The sequence below is a fragment of the Narcine bancroftii genome, chromosome 10 (genome assembly GCF_036971445.1).
Source record: "Narcine bancroftii isolate sNarBan1 chromosome 10, sNarBan1.hap1, whole genome shotgun sequence".
Classification (NCBI taxonomy): Eukaryota; Metazoa; Chordata; class Chondrichthyes; order Torpediniformes; family Narcinidae; genus Narcine; species Narcine bancroftii.
The window spans coordinates 106,537,463-106,552,367 of record NC_091478.1 but is presented as its reverse complement, the minus strand read 5'-3'; the positions used below and the strand labels follow the sequence as shown (position 1 = coordinate 106,552,367).

At 41.4% G+C, this 14,905-nt stretch overlaps 1 protein-coding gene across 9 annotated transcripts in view; it reads left to right on the top strand.

Moving 5' to 3' along the window:
- The first annotated feature begins 12,696 nt into the window (after positions 1-12,696).
- Positions 12,697-14,905, top strand: part of LOC138745082 (calcium-transporting ATPase type 2C member 2-like) — a 51,528-nt gene continuing 49,319 nt past the window's right edge. For 4 of the 9 annotated variants that reach the window (XM_069902170.1, XM_069902172.1, XM_069902175.1 and 1 more), the window contains exon 1: positions 12,698-12,896. In XM_069902170.1, coding sequence (XP_069758271.1) covers positions 12,810-12,896 — 87 coding nt within the window. In that variant the 5' untranslated portion in view covers positions 12,698-12,809. Of the gene's footprint in view, positions 12,897-14,905 lie in introns of all 9 variants that reach the window. The other 5 variants (XM_069902169.1, XM_069902176.1, XM_069902171.1 and 2 more) reach the window with 2 other exon arrangements.

Below are 14,905 nucleotides of genomic sequence, written 5' to 3'. Positions count from 1 at the left end.
AAAAAATACCCAACAATCTGAGACAAGCAGCTCAACAAGAAAGTCAGAAGAGACACAGATAAAAGGAAGAGAAATAGAAGACACAAACCCAAGAGCAAACACAGAAGAAGATGATGAAGAAGAAGAAGACCAAGCTCTGCACAGGAGGTAAAATGAATGGACAGTACATAGATTTTTAAAAATTTCAAGAACAAATGAAAGCATTAAAAAAATGGTTGCCACTAGAATTTAGTGAAATGAAAAGAAAAATCAAAAGTACAGAAGAAAAAGTGAGTAGAATAGAGCTGGTCATGACAGATGTAGGAAAAAGATTAGAAAATGTGGAAGAACGTGTAATGGCGGTAGAAATGGAAGTGAACGACTCAAAAAGAAAATTGGAAGAAAGTCACAAAAAAGTTAAAGAAACACAGGAGTTGTTAGCTCAGAAGGATATAATGGAAAACTATAGTAGGCGAAACAATATAAAGAAAGTGGGCCTTAAGGAAGATGAAGAAGGCAAAGATATGAAAGAATTTATTTAAAAAATGGATCCCAAAAGTCCTGGGAATTCCAGAAATGCAGGAAGGAATGAAAATAGAAAGGGCACACAGAACATTAGCCCCGAAACCACAGTCACAACAAAAACCAAGATCTGTTTTAGTAAAATTTCTGAGATATACAACAAAAGAAAATATATTGGAGAAGGCGATGAATAAAATTAGAGAAGACAAGAAACCACTGGAATACAAAGGTCAAAAAAAAATTTTCTACCCAGACATAAGTTTTGAGCTCCTAAAGAAGAGAAAGGAATTTAACGCAGTAAAATCGATCCTATGGAAGAAAGGCTATAAATTTATGGTAAGATATCCAGCGGTGCTTAAAATAGTTATCCCAGGGCAGCAAAACAGACTGTTATTGGATCCGGAGAAAGCACGAGAATTTGCAGAATGCCTGCAAGACAGAAAGAGAGATGAAGAGATGTAACAAGAACAAAGAACGATGACAAACAACATATAAAGAAGTAAAAATAATGTATAAGAACTAAAGGAGGGAAGAAAAGGGAAGTAAGGGAGAAGGGGGAAAAAGAGAACGGGTTAAAAAACATTTAAAAAAAGAAAGAGAAGAAAAGAGGGAGAGCTTTGTTGTAATGTGAAGATAAAAATTTTCTGGAGGAGGTTGGGTGGGAGAGAATAACATTCACTGCGTAATCAGTTGACACTTGCGAATGGATTCGCAATCCAAATGGAGAGGAGAGTTGTGGTTGCCCGGTAAGGGACAAGGGGGGACTCAGAGTGGGGGAGGGACAGTTGGGGTTAAGGGAATTTTAGATGTGGGAATGGTTGAAATATTTTATGTTTTAGAAGTGTTGTCATACAGTGCATTCAAAAAAAGAACACTGAGAAATGGAAAGGAGATCACCTAATGAGATGTAAACAAAGTATGAAATGGCCATGTGGAACTATATGACTATAAATATTAATGGAATACATAATCAAATCAAAAGGAAGAGGCTATTAAATTTACTTAAAAAAGAAAAAATAGATATAGCATTTGTGCAGGAAACGCATCGAACTGAAGTGGAACAAGAAATTAAGGAGAGACTGGGTAGGGCACGTAACGGCCACATCATATAACTCAAAAGCCAGAGGTGTAGCCTCTGGTACAATAAAAATGTACCAATCAAAATAGAGGAGGAAATAATAGACCCAGCAGGGAGATACGCAATTTTAAAATGTCAGATATATTCAGAACTCTGGAATTTGGTCAATATATATGCACCTAATGAAGAGGATCAAAAGTTTATGCAAGATATTTTTTTGAAGGTTGTAGACACGCAGGGGAATATATTGATAGAAGGGGACTTTAACCTTAATTTGGACTCAAAGATGGATAAAACTGGACAAAAGACTAGCAGAAAAAAACAAAGTAGCCAAATTTATGGTTAAATCAATGCAGGAAATTCAACTTTTGGATATATGGAGGAGACAACACTCAAAGGAGAAGGAATACTCATATTATTCGAGTAGACATAAAACATACTCAAGGATTGACCTGTTCCTGTTGTCAGCCCATATCTAAGGGAGAGTTAGGAAAATGGAATATAAAGCTAGATTGTTATCAGATCACTCACCCCTGTTATTAGCAATAAACTGGAGAACATCCCACCAAGAACATATAGATGGAGATTAAACATGCTACATAAAAGACAGGATTTTAGAGAATTTATTGAGCGCCAAATTAAAATGTACTTTGAAATAAATACAGAATCAGTGAAAGACAAATTTATATTATGGGATGCAATGAAACCCTTCATCAGAGGGCAGAGGGATAATAAGTTATGTAACTAAGATGAAAAAGGACTACAATTGGGAAATAGAACAGCTGGAAAGGGAAATAGTAAGTACAGAAAAAGAACTAGCAAAAAGAAGAGAATTGCCGGACAAAAAAATAAAATATGAAACACTCCAAACGTATAAGGTGGAGAAGAACATAATGAAAATAAAGCAGAAGTATTATGAGCTAGGAGAAAAAAACGCACAAAATACTGGCTTGGCAGTTTAAAACAGAACAAGCTAAAAGAATGGAATTGGCATCAAGGAAAAAGGACAAACAAATTACATATAACCCAACAGAGATCAGTGAAAACTTTAAGGAATTCTACAAGCAATTATACTGAACTGAGAACAAAGACAAAATAGATGAGTTTCTAGCTAGAATTTAACTACCAAAATTGCAAGAAGAGGAGCAAAACAAATTGACAAAACCATTTGAAATAGAAGAAATACAGGATATATTAAAAAAGCTACCGAACAATAAAACATCTGGGGAGGACAGACTCCCAATAAAATTCTATAAAACATTTAAAGACTTATTCATTCCTCCTCTCCTAGAAATAATGAACCAGATAGAAGAAACACAAAACTTGCCAGATTCATGTAAAACAGCAATAATTACAGTAATACCAAAGACGGGGAAGGATCCACTAACACCAGCATCGTATAGACCAATATCTCTATTTAACTCAGATTATAAGATAATAGCAAAACCATTAGCAAACAGATTGGCCGACTGTTAACCAAAAATAGTAAAACTAGATGAAACTGGATATATTGAGAAAAGACGAACAACGGATAATGTGTGTAAGTTCATTAACTTAATACATGCAGTACAAGGAAATAAGACGCAAACAGTGGCTGTTGCTTTAGACCCAGAGAAAGCCTTTGACAGGGTAGAATGGAATTATTTATTCAAAGTACTACAGAGGTTCAACCTAGCAGAGAAATATATTAATTGGATTAAAGCATTATATAAGGGTCCAATGGGGAAGGTGACAGTAAATGGATATACATCGAACCAATTTAAATTAAGCAGGTCAACTAGGCAGGGATGTCCACTATCTCCCTCACTGTTCGCTTTAGCAATAGAACCATTGGCAGAACTGATAAGAACAGAAAATAAAATAAAAGGGATAAAAATAAAAGGAATATAAAATCAGTCTATTTGCAGATGACATCATAGTATACTTAACAGAACCAGAATTATCAATAAAAGAATTACATAAGAAATTGAAGGAATATGGAGAAGTATCAGGGTACAAGATCAACACAAATAAAAGTGAAACGATGCCAATGAATAATGCGGATTTCACAAACTTTAAAAAAGAATCACCATTTAAATGGCAAACACAAGCAATCCGATACCTAGGTATTAGACTAGATAATAATCTAGGCCATCTATACAAGTTAAATTATCACCCATTAATGAAGAAATTACAAGATGATTTAAAACATTGGAACGATTTACCACTAACACTGATAGAAAGGGTAAATTGCATTAAAATTAATATCTTCCCAAGGATACAATACCTATTTCAATCGTTACCAATTCCCTTAACTGAGAAATTCTTCAATGAGCTAAAGAAAATACTAAGGAAATTCTTATGGAAAGGGGGGGAAACCGAGGATAGTGCTAGATAAATTAACAGAGTGGTACAAATAAGGTGGCTTACAGCTACCAAACTTTAAAAATTATTATAGAGCAGCACAATTAAGATACCTATCAGATTTTTATCAAACAAGGGAAAAATCAGATTGGACCAGGATAGAGCTAGATAAAATAGGGGAGAAGGTACCAGAACATATACTTTATAAGTGGGATGAAAAACTGGTGCAACATAGGAATTCACCAGTACTACACCATCTGCTCAACATTTGGAAGAAGATTCACATAGAAAGGAAAAAAACAAATGACCAACAACCAAAATTATTATTGACACAAAATCAACTAATCCCTTTCACAATAGATAATCTTTCCTTTAGAGAATGGGAGAGAAAAAGGATTAAAAGAATAGAAAATTGTTTTTTGGGAAATAATGTATTATCATTTGAACAAATGAAGTACAAATATAATATAACTCACGATACAATGTTTGCATACCGCCAACTGAAAACCTACTTAAAGGACAAATTGGGAAGCAGACTGAGGTTACCAGAAAGAAGCAGCTTTGAATATGTGATTACAGACACGATGATAATTAAAAGATTTATAACAAACATGTACATCAAGCTGCAAGAGAAAGAGAACGATGAAATAAGCTGTAAACTCAAACAAAAGTGGGAACAAGATCTAAACATAAAGATAAAAAATGAAATATGTGAAAAGCTGTGCTCCAGAACTATGAGAAATACAATAAACACGTGGTTACGCATGATACAATATAATTGGTTACACAAGCTATATATCACGCCCCAAAAGTTAAATAAATGGGAGCCAACATTATCAGATAGATGTTTTCGCTGTAAGAAGGAAACGGGAACAACAGTACATGCAATTTGGGCATGTATGAAAGTGAATATGTTTTAGGAAGATCTAAATCAGATATTAAATAAAATCACAGAAAAATAACATTTCAAAAAATCCAGAGATCTTTCTTCTAAGTAACATAAAAAGTAAAGAATTAGGCCTCAAACTGGATGAAGCGCAAAAAAGATTTATTATGATAGCCTTAACTGTTGCAAAAAAATGTATAATGTCAACTTGGAAATCAGTAAAGAGCCTAAGAGTACAGCAATGATATATAGAAATGAATAAATGTATTCCATTGGAAAAAATAACATATAATTTTAAAAAATAAGGTCACATTATTTGAACAAATGTGGGAACCGTACATGGAACACAACAGAGAGGGCCTACCGCAGACCTCCACCCCCTAAAATGATAGAATGAGAAGAAGACGAAATGAACTGACCCAGTGTGTAACAGTAGATGACACAATTTTCTTGTTTATTTTCATTGTGTGATGACATTGTTTAATGGGTTTATTGTACTGTATATGTTGAACGTTTAATGGGTTTGGAGGGGGGTGGGAAGGAGGGAGGGAAGGGAGGCGGGAAACGGGGAGAAAATGACACTGTGTATATTCAAGAGCGAAATGTTTGTGTGTATTTTGGTTAGTATGGTTCATTGTGTGAAAAATTTAAAAATAAGTCTGGGCAGAGAATATCTTCTATTTTGTCTTTATCCAACATGCCATTCTTTATTGCTTCTGTGAAGCTTGTACATACACATGCTATCTCCCACCCTGTTAGGCACCTGCGAGGTCACTTTCATGGAGCCAAACAGTGGCCTAGCGAGTTGAGCTGCTGCGGAAGAGTTTCAGTGACCATGGGCTCTGATCCTGTCAGCACATTCTCCTCCAGCTTCCTCCAGGTCCTCTGGTTTCCTCCTGTTTGCCAGTGATGTGCAGGTTGGTAATTCACTCTGTCAATTGACTTTAGCAAACCCCTCCATAAATCTTCGTCCGCGAAGCCAAGCCAAAGAAAAGAAGATAGGTGAGCAGTGGAGCCTCGGTGGAGGGGGGAGGTTCGGTGGGTAAAAAGGGAGAGTAAAATGTGATTATTGTGGAATGAGACTTTATTGAGTCTCAATAAAGGGTTTCACCTGAAACATTGATATTTCCTTTTCTCCTACTAAGGCACTGAGTTCCACCAGCAGATTGTTTAGCTTAAGATTCTAATATCTGGAGTCTCTAGTGTAGATGGACATTTGATGATTAGTACTGAATCGGAGGATTGCAAGGGCTGTTTCTGTGCTGATATAAATCCATGACTCACTTTTTTACATGTCTTGCAGGAAGCCATGAGAGCTTTCAAATAAGGAGGGAATGGTGATGAGGTTATTGCACTGCCAACAGGTACTACTCACTACTAATAACCTCACTGCAGCATTACAAGAAAGTGACCTCTTTCCCAAACTCACTACCCCGTCACGCCAGCCGACCCTTACTTATCTAACACCTTCAATATCGAGCAGCTAAGGAACTCACAAAGTCAATGGTTCAGGTTGGAGACACTCCATCAGATCTTCAGTGAATGAGCTGCTCTGGTTGCCACATTAGAGGGAGAATGTGAGACATTGGAGAGGGTGCAGGAAAGGTTCATTAGGATGTTGCCTGGGTTAGAGAATAGGAGCATTAAAGGAGAGTCTTGGATTGTTTTATTTCTGGAGGATCGGAGACTGAGGGATGATCTGCTAAGAGCTATGTAAATCTTTGAGAGGCATAGATAGGGTACAGAGTAAAGAATCACAAGAATCGCAGATGTTGGAATCTTGAGTAAAAAAATGAGAATGAGGAAGAGCGCCAGGTCATGGAACATCCAAGGGTAGAAATTGACAACATTTCGGTCAGCACTGTTTATCAAGACTAAAGTAGGAAGGGGTAATACCAAGTCTATTAAGGGGGGAGAAATAGAGAGTGAAGAAGCTGGGGAGGGGCTAAGTGATAATAGGGTACTGATCTGTGGTGGGAGAGGTGGAGAGACCATGCAGGGTGGGGGAGGGGGGAAGATAGAGGAAGGATGAAAAATAGAGAAATTTAAGAATGGGAGTAGGTAAAGAAGAAATGGAAATATATTGTTATGGGTTAATTATATATTATATATAAATATGTTTTTAAAAGAGATAGATTGTGGGGATTTAGTGTAGGTCACCACAAACAGATACTTACACTTCACATCTCATTTAAAATGCAAGAGCTTTGCTGAAGCTAGATCTTCAGGCACCAGTGGTTTTGCAAAAGATAATGAAACTGCTTTGGAAAGAACTTCAGAGGTAGGTGCAAAGGGAACAAAGTCCAGGCTCAAGTGGTGATAAAGATCTTTCAAGGATTGGATTTGGAGTCTTGGGAGGAGTTCTGGTTTTAACAAGCAGAAAGAGAGGAAAGAAAACAAGGTTCTTCTCTGAGAGAGAGAGAGAGAGAGAGAGAGAGAGAAGTGAGTTCTGCAATTGAGGCTACAATATGATAAACTGGAAGCTTGTTGAAAACCCCATTTTGAAGATGGGTTGTGAGTTCTGAGTTCAGCCTGTTCAAAACCCTTGTAATTCTTACAAGAGGAAATGGCTGGCTAGAGATTTTCTCCTGAAATAAGGGAAACGAGGCAATCTGTGGTGACCTGGAAGAAGAGGTTATCATCTGGAATACCCATGATGGGGTGAGTTTCTTTGGCAAGTCACTGAAGTGACTGATAGGAGGGAATCAGTTTGTGTGCGTCCAACGAACAACAAATATCTCTCTGAAATTGGCAAGAACCTTCCTGAGCATTAACTATTTAGTTTAAAGCACCAGAGCCTGGTGAACATTCATAAATGTTAAATTCTGTGCACAGTATAATAATTGCCTGATACCAGTGAACTTGGAGAAGTGAGAAGTGAATGAATGGATTATTAAAGCAAAGAACTTTCCTGAACATATACACATTACATGTATGTGCACTTAAAATTAGAAGGGAGTTAAGTTAGGTTAAATTAAGTTAATAGTAATGTTAAAGTTTGATTTTTTTTTGTTTAAAGAAAATTAAAAGTAAATTTTATTTAAGTAACCATTTGTCTTGGTAAATTTCTATTGTTGCTGGGTTTTGGGGTCCTCATAACAATGTGAATCAGATAAGGGTGGGGATGGCCTAAGATTAGAAACATCGACATTAGTGCCATTAAGTTTAAGGCTGTCCAGGAGGAATATAATTTATATTTGGCTTCATCCTGGCAATGGATGAGGCTGAGGACAGATTTGTCTGTGCTAAAGGGAACTGAGTACAGAGAATTCTAAGATGGGCACTTAGTCAAACATATGAACATGCAGGGAATAGACATGGACCATGTGTAAGCAGATGGGAGCAGTTTAATCTGGCATCATGGTCAGCACGGACAACGTAGGCGGAAGGGCCTGTTCCTATACTGCACTGGCTGCTTCTCAGCTATGGTAGAGTGGGGATTTTGTGATGGGAAATATGATAAAATTCTTCATTGAGATGGAAAATGAATTCCTAGAATTAGAAACAAATGTCAATTGTAAAAGTTGCACAACTACTCACCTCATATTTCCTGTTAATCAGGTTAACTCATAAACAAGTCCCATTGCATAAAAACTTTAATCGAGCTCTCAGACAGTTTCTCTTTCCATCATTTTATTTTCTTCAATGTGATTACGGTCACTGAATTAAAACAAACATAGCAGCCACCTGCTGTTCTCCTGGTAATAGGTACTTTTATTTTTCTGTTTACTTAGTATTTTGGTAGAGAAGAAGGTTGATCCTTTCATATTCACCCTGCAGTGAGCTCCCTGCAAAGTCTTACGCAATCTTTTGTCAGAAATCACAAGTAAGAACAAATAATTTTAACACCAAAACTCATTGACCTTCCTCGCCTTTTTCCAAAATAAACTTATCAGCTTCTCACTTCATTTTGGTTATCTTCATTACCTTCTTTTGCTGCTGCTTTGATATGCCTTGAGCATTTTGTGGACCACTTTCCCAGTGTATTAAGGGATACCTGGTTCTTTGACATTTACAATATGTTTTTGTAAGACGAGATAAAGTACTTATTTTCCTTTGTATGGCGTATGATAAACTTAACATCATCCCTTCCTACTAAATAAATCAAGAATACTAGTTTCCTTTGCTTATTGAAGAATTTACTGTTTATACCAAATATTGTTCATTCCATATTAACAGCCATGTCTCGGAGGGGATGGACAGTCTGCTGGAATAGAGAGACATGTTGTAGGTGAGGAGGAGGAACAAATTCACAGCGTTACCATCACGGACTCTCTCACGATCATCCTCTTGACAGGCACCATTGATTTAAATCTCAATCGAATCTTCATATCACCATTTTAAATTCAGCAGGTAATAGTGGACTTTATAGAGCAAAGATAAAGATGCGGAAACAACGTTTCAGGCTTGAACACTCCACCAAGGAAAGGAGACGGAGGGATAGAGAAGTGGGGGAGAATGGGGAGTGGGCCAGCAGAAACCGGATGTTAATGTCATTAGGTTGGTGTGTCCAGAGGTAACATTAGATGTTGCTCATCCAACCTACTGGTGGCCTTGGTTTGGCAGTGCATGAGGCCATGGAAATGGTTGGACACTGGGAGAGCTCTGTCATTGATGCGGACAAAGCAAAGTGCTCAGTGAAATGATCTCCTTGTCTACGTCCAGTATCCCTATTGAGAAGAAGAATGAGATGAGGGAAAATGGACAAAACTAGTCAAATCAATAAGGTTTATGTAACATCTTATTAGACGATAAATAGTTAAAGGGGTTCAAGGAAGATGCTCCAGCACTGTCTGGAAGGAGTTTGTGAGGGATTCCTCCGGGTGCTCCAGTGTCCTCCCACATTCCAAGGCATATGTGGTTAGAAGGTTAATTGGTCACATAGGATGGTGAAGACACATATAATGGGCCAGAAGAATCTGTACTGTGCTGTATCTCAATATAAAACAACTCCAGAGCCCTGAGTCTTGGTGGCATCTCCAGCAGTGACGCAGCAATTAAATTTGGCAATTTTCAGGAAGCCAGAATGAGAGTAGCAGTTAGAAGTGATTACAGAACTCGGGAGAGATGAGGCTGTGGAGGGATTTGAAAACAAAGAGGAGAATTCTAAAACTGAAGATCTGTTCGAATGTGAACCTGCTTGGGTCAGAACTCATGGGGCAATATGTAACGAGAATTCAGCAATAGGTGAGGGCAGGGAAACAGACCTCAAGAGGACTTGCAGTTTGCAGAGAAGAAAGCATGGAAGGTGCTTCAGAGGTCAAGTCTAGAGGCAGCAGTACATCTGCAGGGTGTGGTCAGAATCAAGTTGTATTGCATTGTAAGAAATAATTAAAGTCCCACACCCAAGCAAGAGAATCAGAATTTATTGTCATGAACCTGTCATGAAATGTTTTGTCTTGTGGCATTACAGGTGCAAATATTGCAATAAATTACATTTCAAAATGTTTAAATTAGTGCAAAAGAAGAGAAAGTGAAGAGGTGTCTGTGGTTCATTGTCCGTTCAGAAATCTGATAGCAGAGGGGAAGAAGCTGCTTTTGTGTCATTGGGTGTTCAAAAAAAAAGATGACACCTTACAGCCTTTGTGTGCAGAATATTGTCAACAGTTTGGTTCGGTTTCATGGAGGAGTGGGATCAGTGACTGTGCAACAACTTTTCCCAAAGACAATGAGGTTATGTAAATTTCTGCTCATCAGTACTGGTCAGTGAGCATAAAGTCTGACCAGTGAAGGACAAATCATTTTTTAAAATGAGAATGCACAAGGATTATCTGCTGTTTAGACGGACAAACAAACAAAAATGGCAGATGTTGAAAAGATGACAATAAAAATAGTCAACGCTTCCAACACTCAGATCAGAAACAGTATTTCCAATTGATGACCTCCTTGATAAATGCAGTGTTTGTCATTTTGTTGGAAATTCGATATCTTCTTATCTACCTAAAGAGAGGAGAAGAGGAAACAAAGGTACCTTCTGAGAGCAACACATCTCACACAATGCACTGTTTATCTATTTCAAAGATACAGCTTGTTCATTCACGTCAAACGTGGAAATGTATAATTGCAGCTTTTCCCACAACTCAATAGTATGTTACAGATATTAGTGTTTTCAATTCCCACCACAACCCCCATTCTTGAATCCTGCAAATGCCCAGCCAGTTCAAATGTCCAACGTTAACTTGAGCTGAGCTTCTACCCTGCTGAGGGATCCATCCACAGCCTCCATTTCTTTCGCCTTCCACGTAAATGCATGTTCACACAAAATCCTGATGCAGGGTCTTGACCTGAAAGGCTGACAATTCCTTTCTTCCCACAGATGCTGCTTGACTCAGCAAATTGTTTTCTTGCTCCAGATCAAGGGTCTGCACACTCTTCATTCTCTTAACTTTCACTGCATCACTGTTCCACATCGCCAAAGTTCATAATTCAGACTGTGGTCAAGAGTACATCCATGACGTCACACACAATCCAGAGATTCTTTTCTACCTACTGATTAAAATTTTCTGCACTTTCTTTATTTCTCCCATACCCTTCCTCAGTTTCCTGACCAGAATTGTGTACAATATTCCACAAGTGGTGTCTAACTGACCCACCTTGCACAGCCCAGTCCATCACAGGCAAAACTCTTCCCTCCATCGAGAACATCTACACCATATGTTGCTGTTGGAGAACAGCAGCAAACATCAAGGATCCACACCACCCAGGACATGCTCTATTCTCACTGCTGCCATCAGGAAGGAGGCACAGATCCCAAAGGACTCGAATCTCCAGGTTCAGAAATAGTTGCTACCCTCAGCTGTCAAGATTCCCGTCAACAAACACATTCAGAGACTCATTTGAGGACTTGTACTTTGCTCATTATTTATTAATGCATTTATACTCCTGTAAGAATCTCAGGGTTGTACGTGATGCCACGTACAGACTTTGACAATAAATTTGAACTTTGCTGAAGACAAAAGAGTAAAATATGGAGTTACCAAGGGATGTCTGTTCAGAGGAGAGGGGAATATGTTGGCATAATTCCTGTCTGGTCTTCTGTATTCATGCACCAAACCCTACCAATTACACTATTCCAACAGCAAATTTAACTTGGAACCTGTGTACCTGTTTTCAGGGAGCTAGAAATTTGCACCCTAAGGTCTCCAAACATCAGGACGACTAAGACCACAACCCTTTACTCCATGTGTCCTCCCCAAAACTGGACCAATAACCCACCTCTGGATTTCTCATCTTTTTTTATACTGTATCCCAGATTGAGGTGTAACTTGACCAGTGGCCAATCAAGTACAGCCTCCCCTGGGAAGTTCCTGCAACTATATTTTAAACTGGCTATTGAAACTCAGATTCATTTGCTTCATACTCTACTCTGTCAGTTTCTTTAAAGTCTGAAAAAGTTTGCAGAGGATTTAAAGGAGGAAATACGGGAAAACTCAGCACGTTTGGGCAGCTCCCTGGAAGAAAGACCTTGTTCTGGGTCAATAACCGAATATAAACCGGTTTCAAGGTGCAGAGAGAAAGTGTGAGTGGTAGGCAGGGGGAAGAGAAAATGGAAGCAGATGGAGAGGGGAATGCCAGAGATCCAGGACTCCTCTTCTCAACCTGACTTCCACCTCATCCTGGCTTCCATTTGTTCCTCCCATCCCCATTGGCTCCACACTTTAACCCCCATTGGTTTCTCATGGAGAAAATATTGGCTTTCTTTCTGCAGAAGCCACCAGACTCTCCAAGTTCCTCCACCAACTTCGTTTTCCCACGAAAGGGGGGGGGGGGGGGCTTGTCAAATAATGCTTAAACACAACTTTTAATCGTGAGAAACACTTGGCTGACTCAGCGCCTGGCAGTGATTTAATGACCTGAACCCGAGGAGGGGCGGGACCCAGGAGTTCACAGCAGGAAACTCCTTCAATTATTTAAAGGCAGGGCAATCCCAGCACAATTTTCGCCTGAACCCACTCTGGCATCGACCCCGAGATGAAATGTGGATGAAGGACACGTGTCAGAATGGCGCAAAGGGCATTTCCCAGCCTCTTTCAGAAAGTTTCTCTCCTATTCTCCCGGAGGAACTATCAGCAAGTGTTGGAGGGCGAGGTGAGCGTTCAGACTTTATATCGCGGAGATGAGTGAAGCGACCGGCTCGTTGGACACGCAGCCTCTGCCCTGACCCTGGCAGCCCTGACCCTGGCAGCCCTGACCCTGGCAGCCCTGACCCTGGCAGCCCTGACCCTGGCAGCCCTGACCCTGGCAGCCCTGACCCTGGCAGCCCTGACCCTGGCAGCCCTGACCCTGGCAGCCCTGACCCTGGCAGCCCTGACCCTGGCAGCCCTGACCCTGGCAGCCCTGACCCTGGCAGCCCTGACCCTGGCAGCCCTGACCCTGGCAGCCCTGACCCTGGCAGCCCTGACCCTGGCAGCCCTGACCCTGGCAGCCCTGACCCTGGCAGCCCCAGCCCTGACCCTGGCAGCCCCAGCCCGGACCCTGGCAGCCCGGACCCTGGCAGCCCGGACCCTGGCAGCCCGGACCCTGGCAGCCCGGACCCTGGCAGCCCCAGCCCGGACCCTGGCAGCCCCAGCCCGGACCCTGGCAGCCCCAGCCCGGACCCTGGCAGCCCCAGCCCGGACCCTGGCAGCCCCAGCCCGGACCCTGGCAGCCCCAGCCCGGACCCTGGCAGCCCCAGCCCGGACCCTGGCAGCCCCAGCCCGGACCCTGGCAGCCCCAGCCCGGACCCTGGCAGCCCCAGCCCGGACCCTGGCAGCCCCAGCCCGGACCCTGGCAGCCCCAGCCCGGACCCTGGCAGCCCCAGCCCGGACCCTGGCAGCCCCAGCCCGGACCCTGGCAGCCCCAGCCCGGACCCTGGCAGCCCCAGCCCGGACCCTGGCAGCCCCAGCCCGGACCCTGGCAGCCCCAGCCCGGACCCTGGCAGCCCCAGCCCGGACCCTGGCAGCCCCTGCCCGGTCCCTGGCAGCCCCTGCCGTTTACTGAAGCGCAACCCCTCTCAGAGCAGGTTTGTACATCGCTGCAATATGTGAACAAGTTCAATCCTTTATGTTCTCTGAAGCCTGAGGCTTCCCTTCTAACTTGAACTGTTAACAGAAAAATGTTGGAGGCACACAATTCCACCAGTATTTTTTCCTGCAATGTTATTTTGTATCTATTCATGGTGTTTAGTTTATAAGTTGATTGCAAAAGTCATAGATTTCTCACTCCACTTCGCACTGTCTATTTTTGTTCTTTAAGCTTTATTTCCAAACTACCACAACCCCACTGGATTGTTCACGGTTCTGGGACTGTCCACTGACGGGAAAGTAGATCATTGTTAGATCTTTCCATTCCACTTTTCAAGAAGTTGCACGAAAATGTTTGCTGAGCATTTGGCCCAATTTTATAATATTAAAAATATTGGCTTGAAAGAATTCTTCACCTTAAGAGTAGCTCGTAAATTATCTGAAGTGTGTAGACTCTTTACAATATAGAATAGTCAAAGACGTTTCAAATGTTAATGAATTTCCCCTGAAATAATGCACCTTCTGAACTTCAAGATTCAATTGATCGCCCTGTAATAAAGACAGGTTCATATTACATAAAATTGCCTTTTGCCTGCTGTAAGGCAGACAGATCGGCCATCGGCAGAAATTGCCTGAAGCACCTCTTGTAGTCAGAGAAAGAGAAGCAAAAGAGTTCCCTCCCCTACCCTCCTTTCCAGAGACTAGTGGCACAGAGTCCAGTCCAAACCACTGGCGACCTAAGCTGCGGATCCAAACCTCCTAGGAACTCTTCAGCATTCCAGTTCCAATACCTGGTATCCATCCCTTCAGCCAGTCTCCGGCAGACTGCAGCCTGGTGCGAGTCCCTTGACCGCAGTCGCCTGCAGCCTCTGTGGGTTCCTCTCCTCAAGTCACCCCCTGTATGGGTCCTTCAGCCACAGAACCCCTCACTGGGTCTGCCACTGTGATCATTGTCCCTCTGCTTCTCCATCTCAGGCAGGGAGTGGGTTGATGTTCTCCCCATTTTCAGGTGCCTTGCACCAGCCCTCTTCTTCCCTGGAGACTGCAACCCCTCGAAAGCGCTGCTAATCGTAGGCTCCACCATCCTGCACGCAG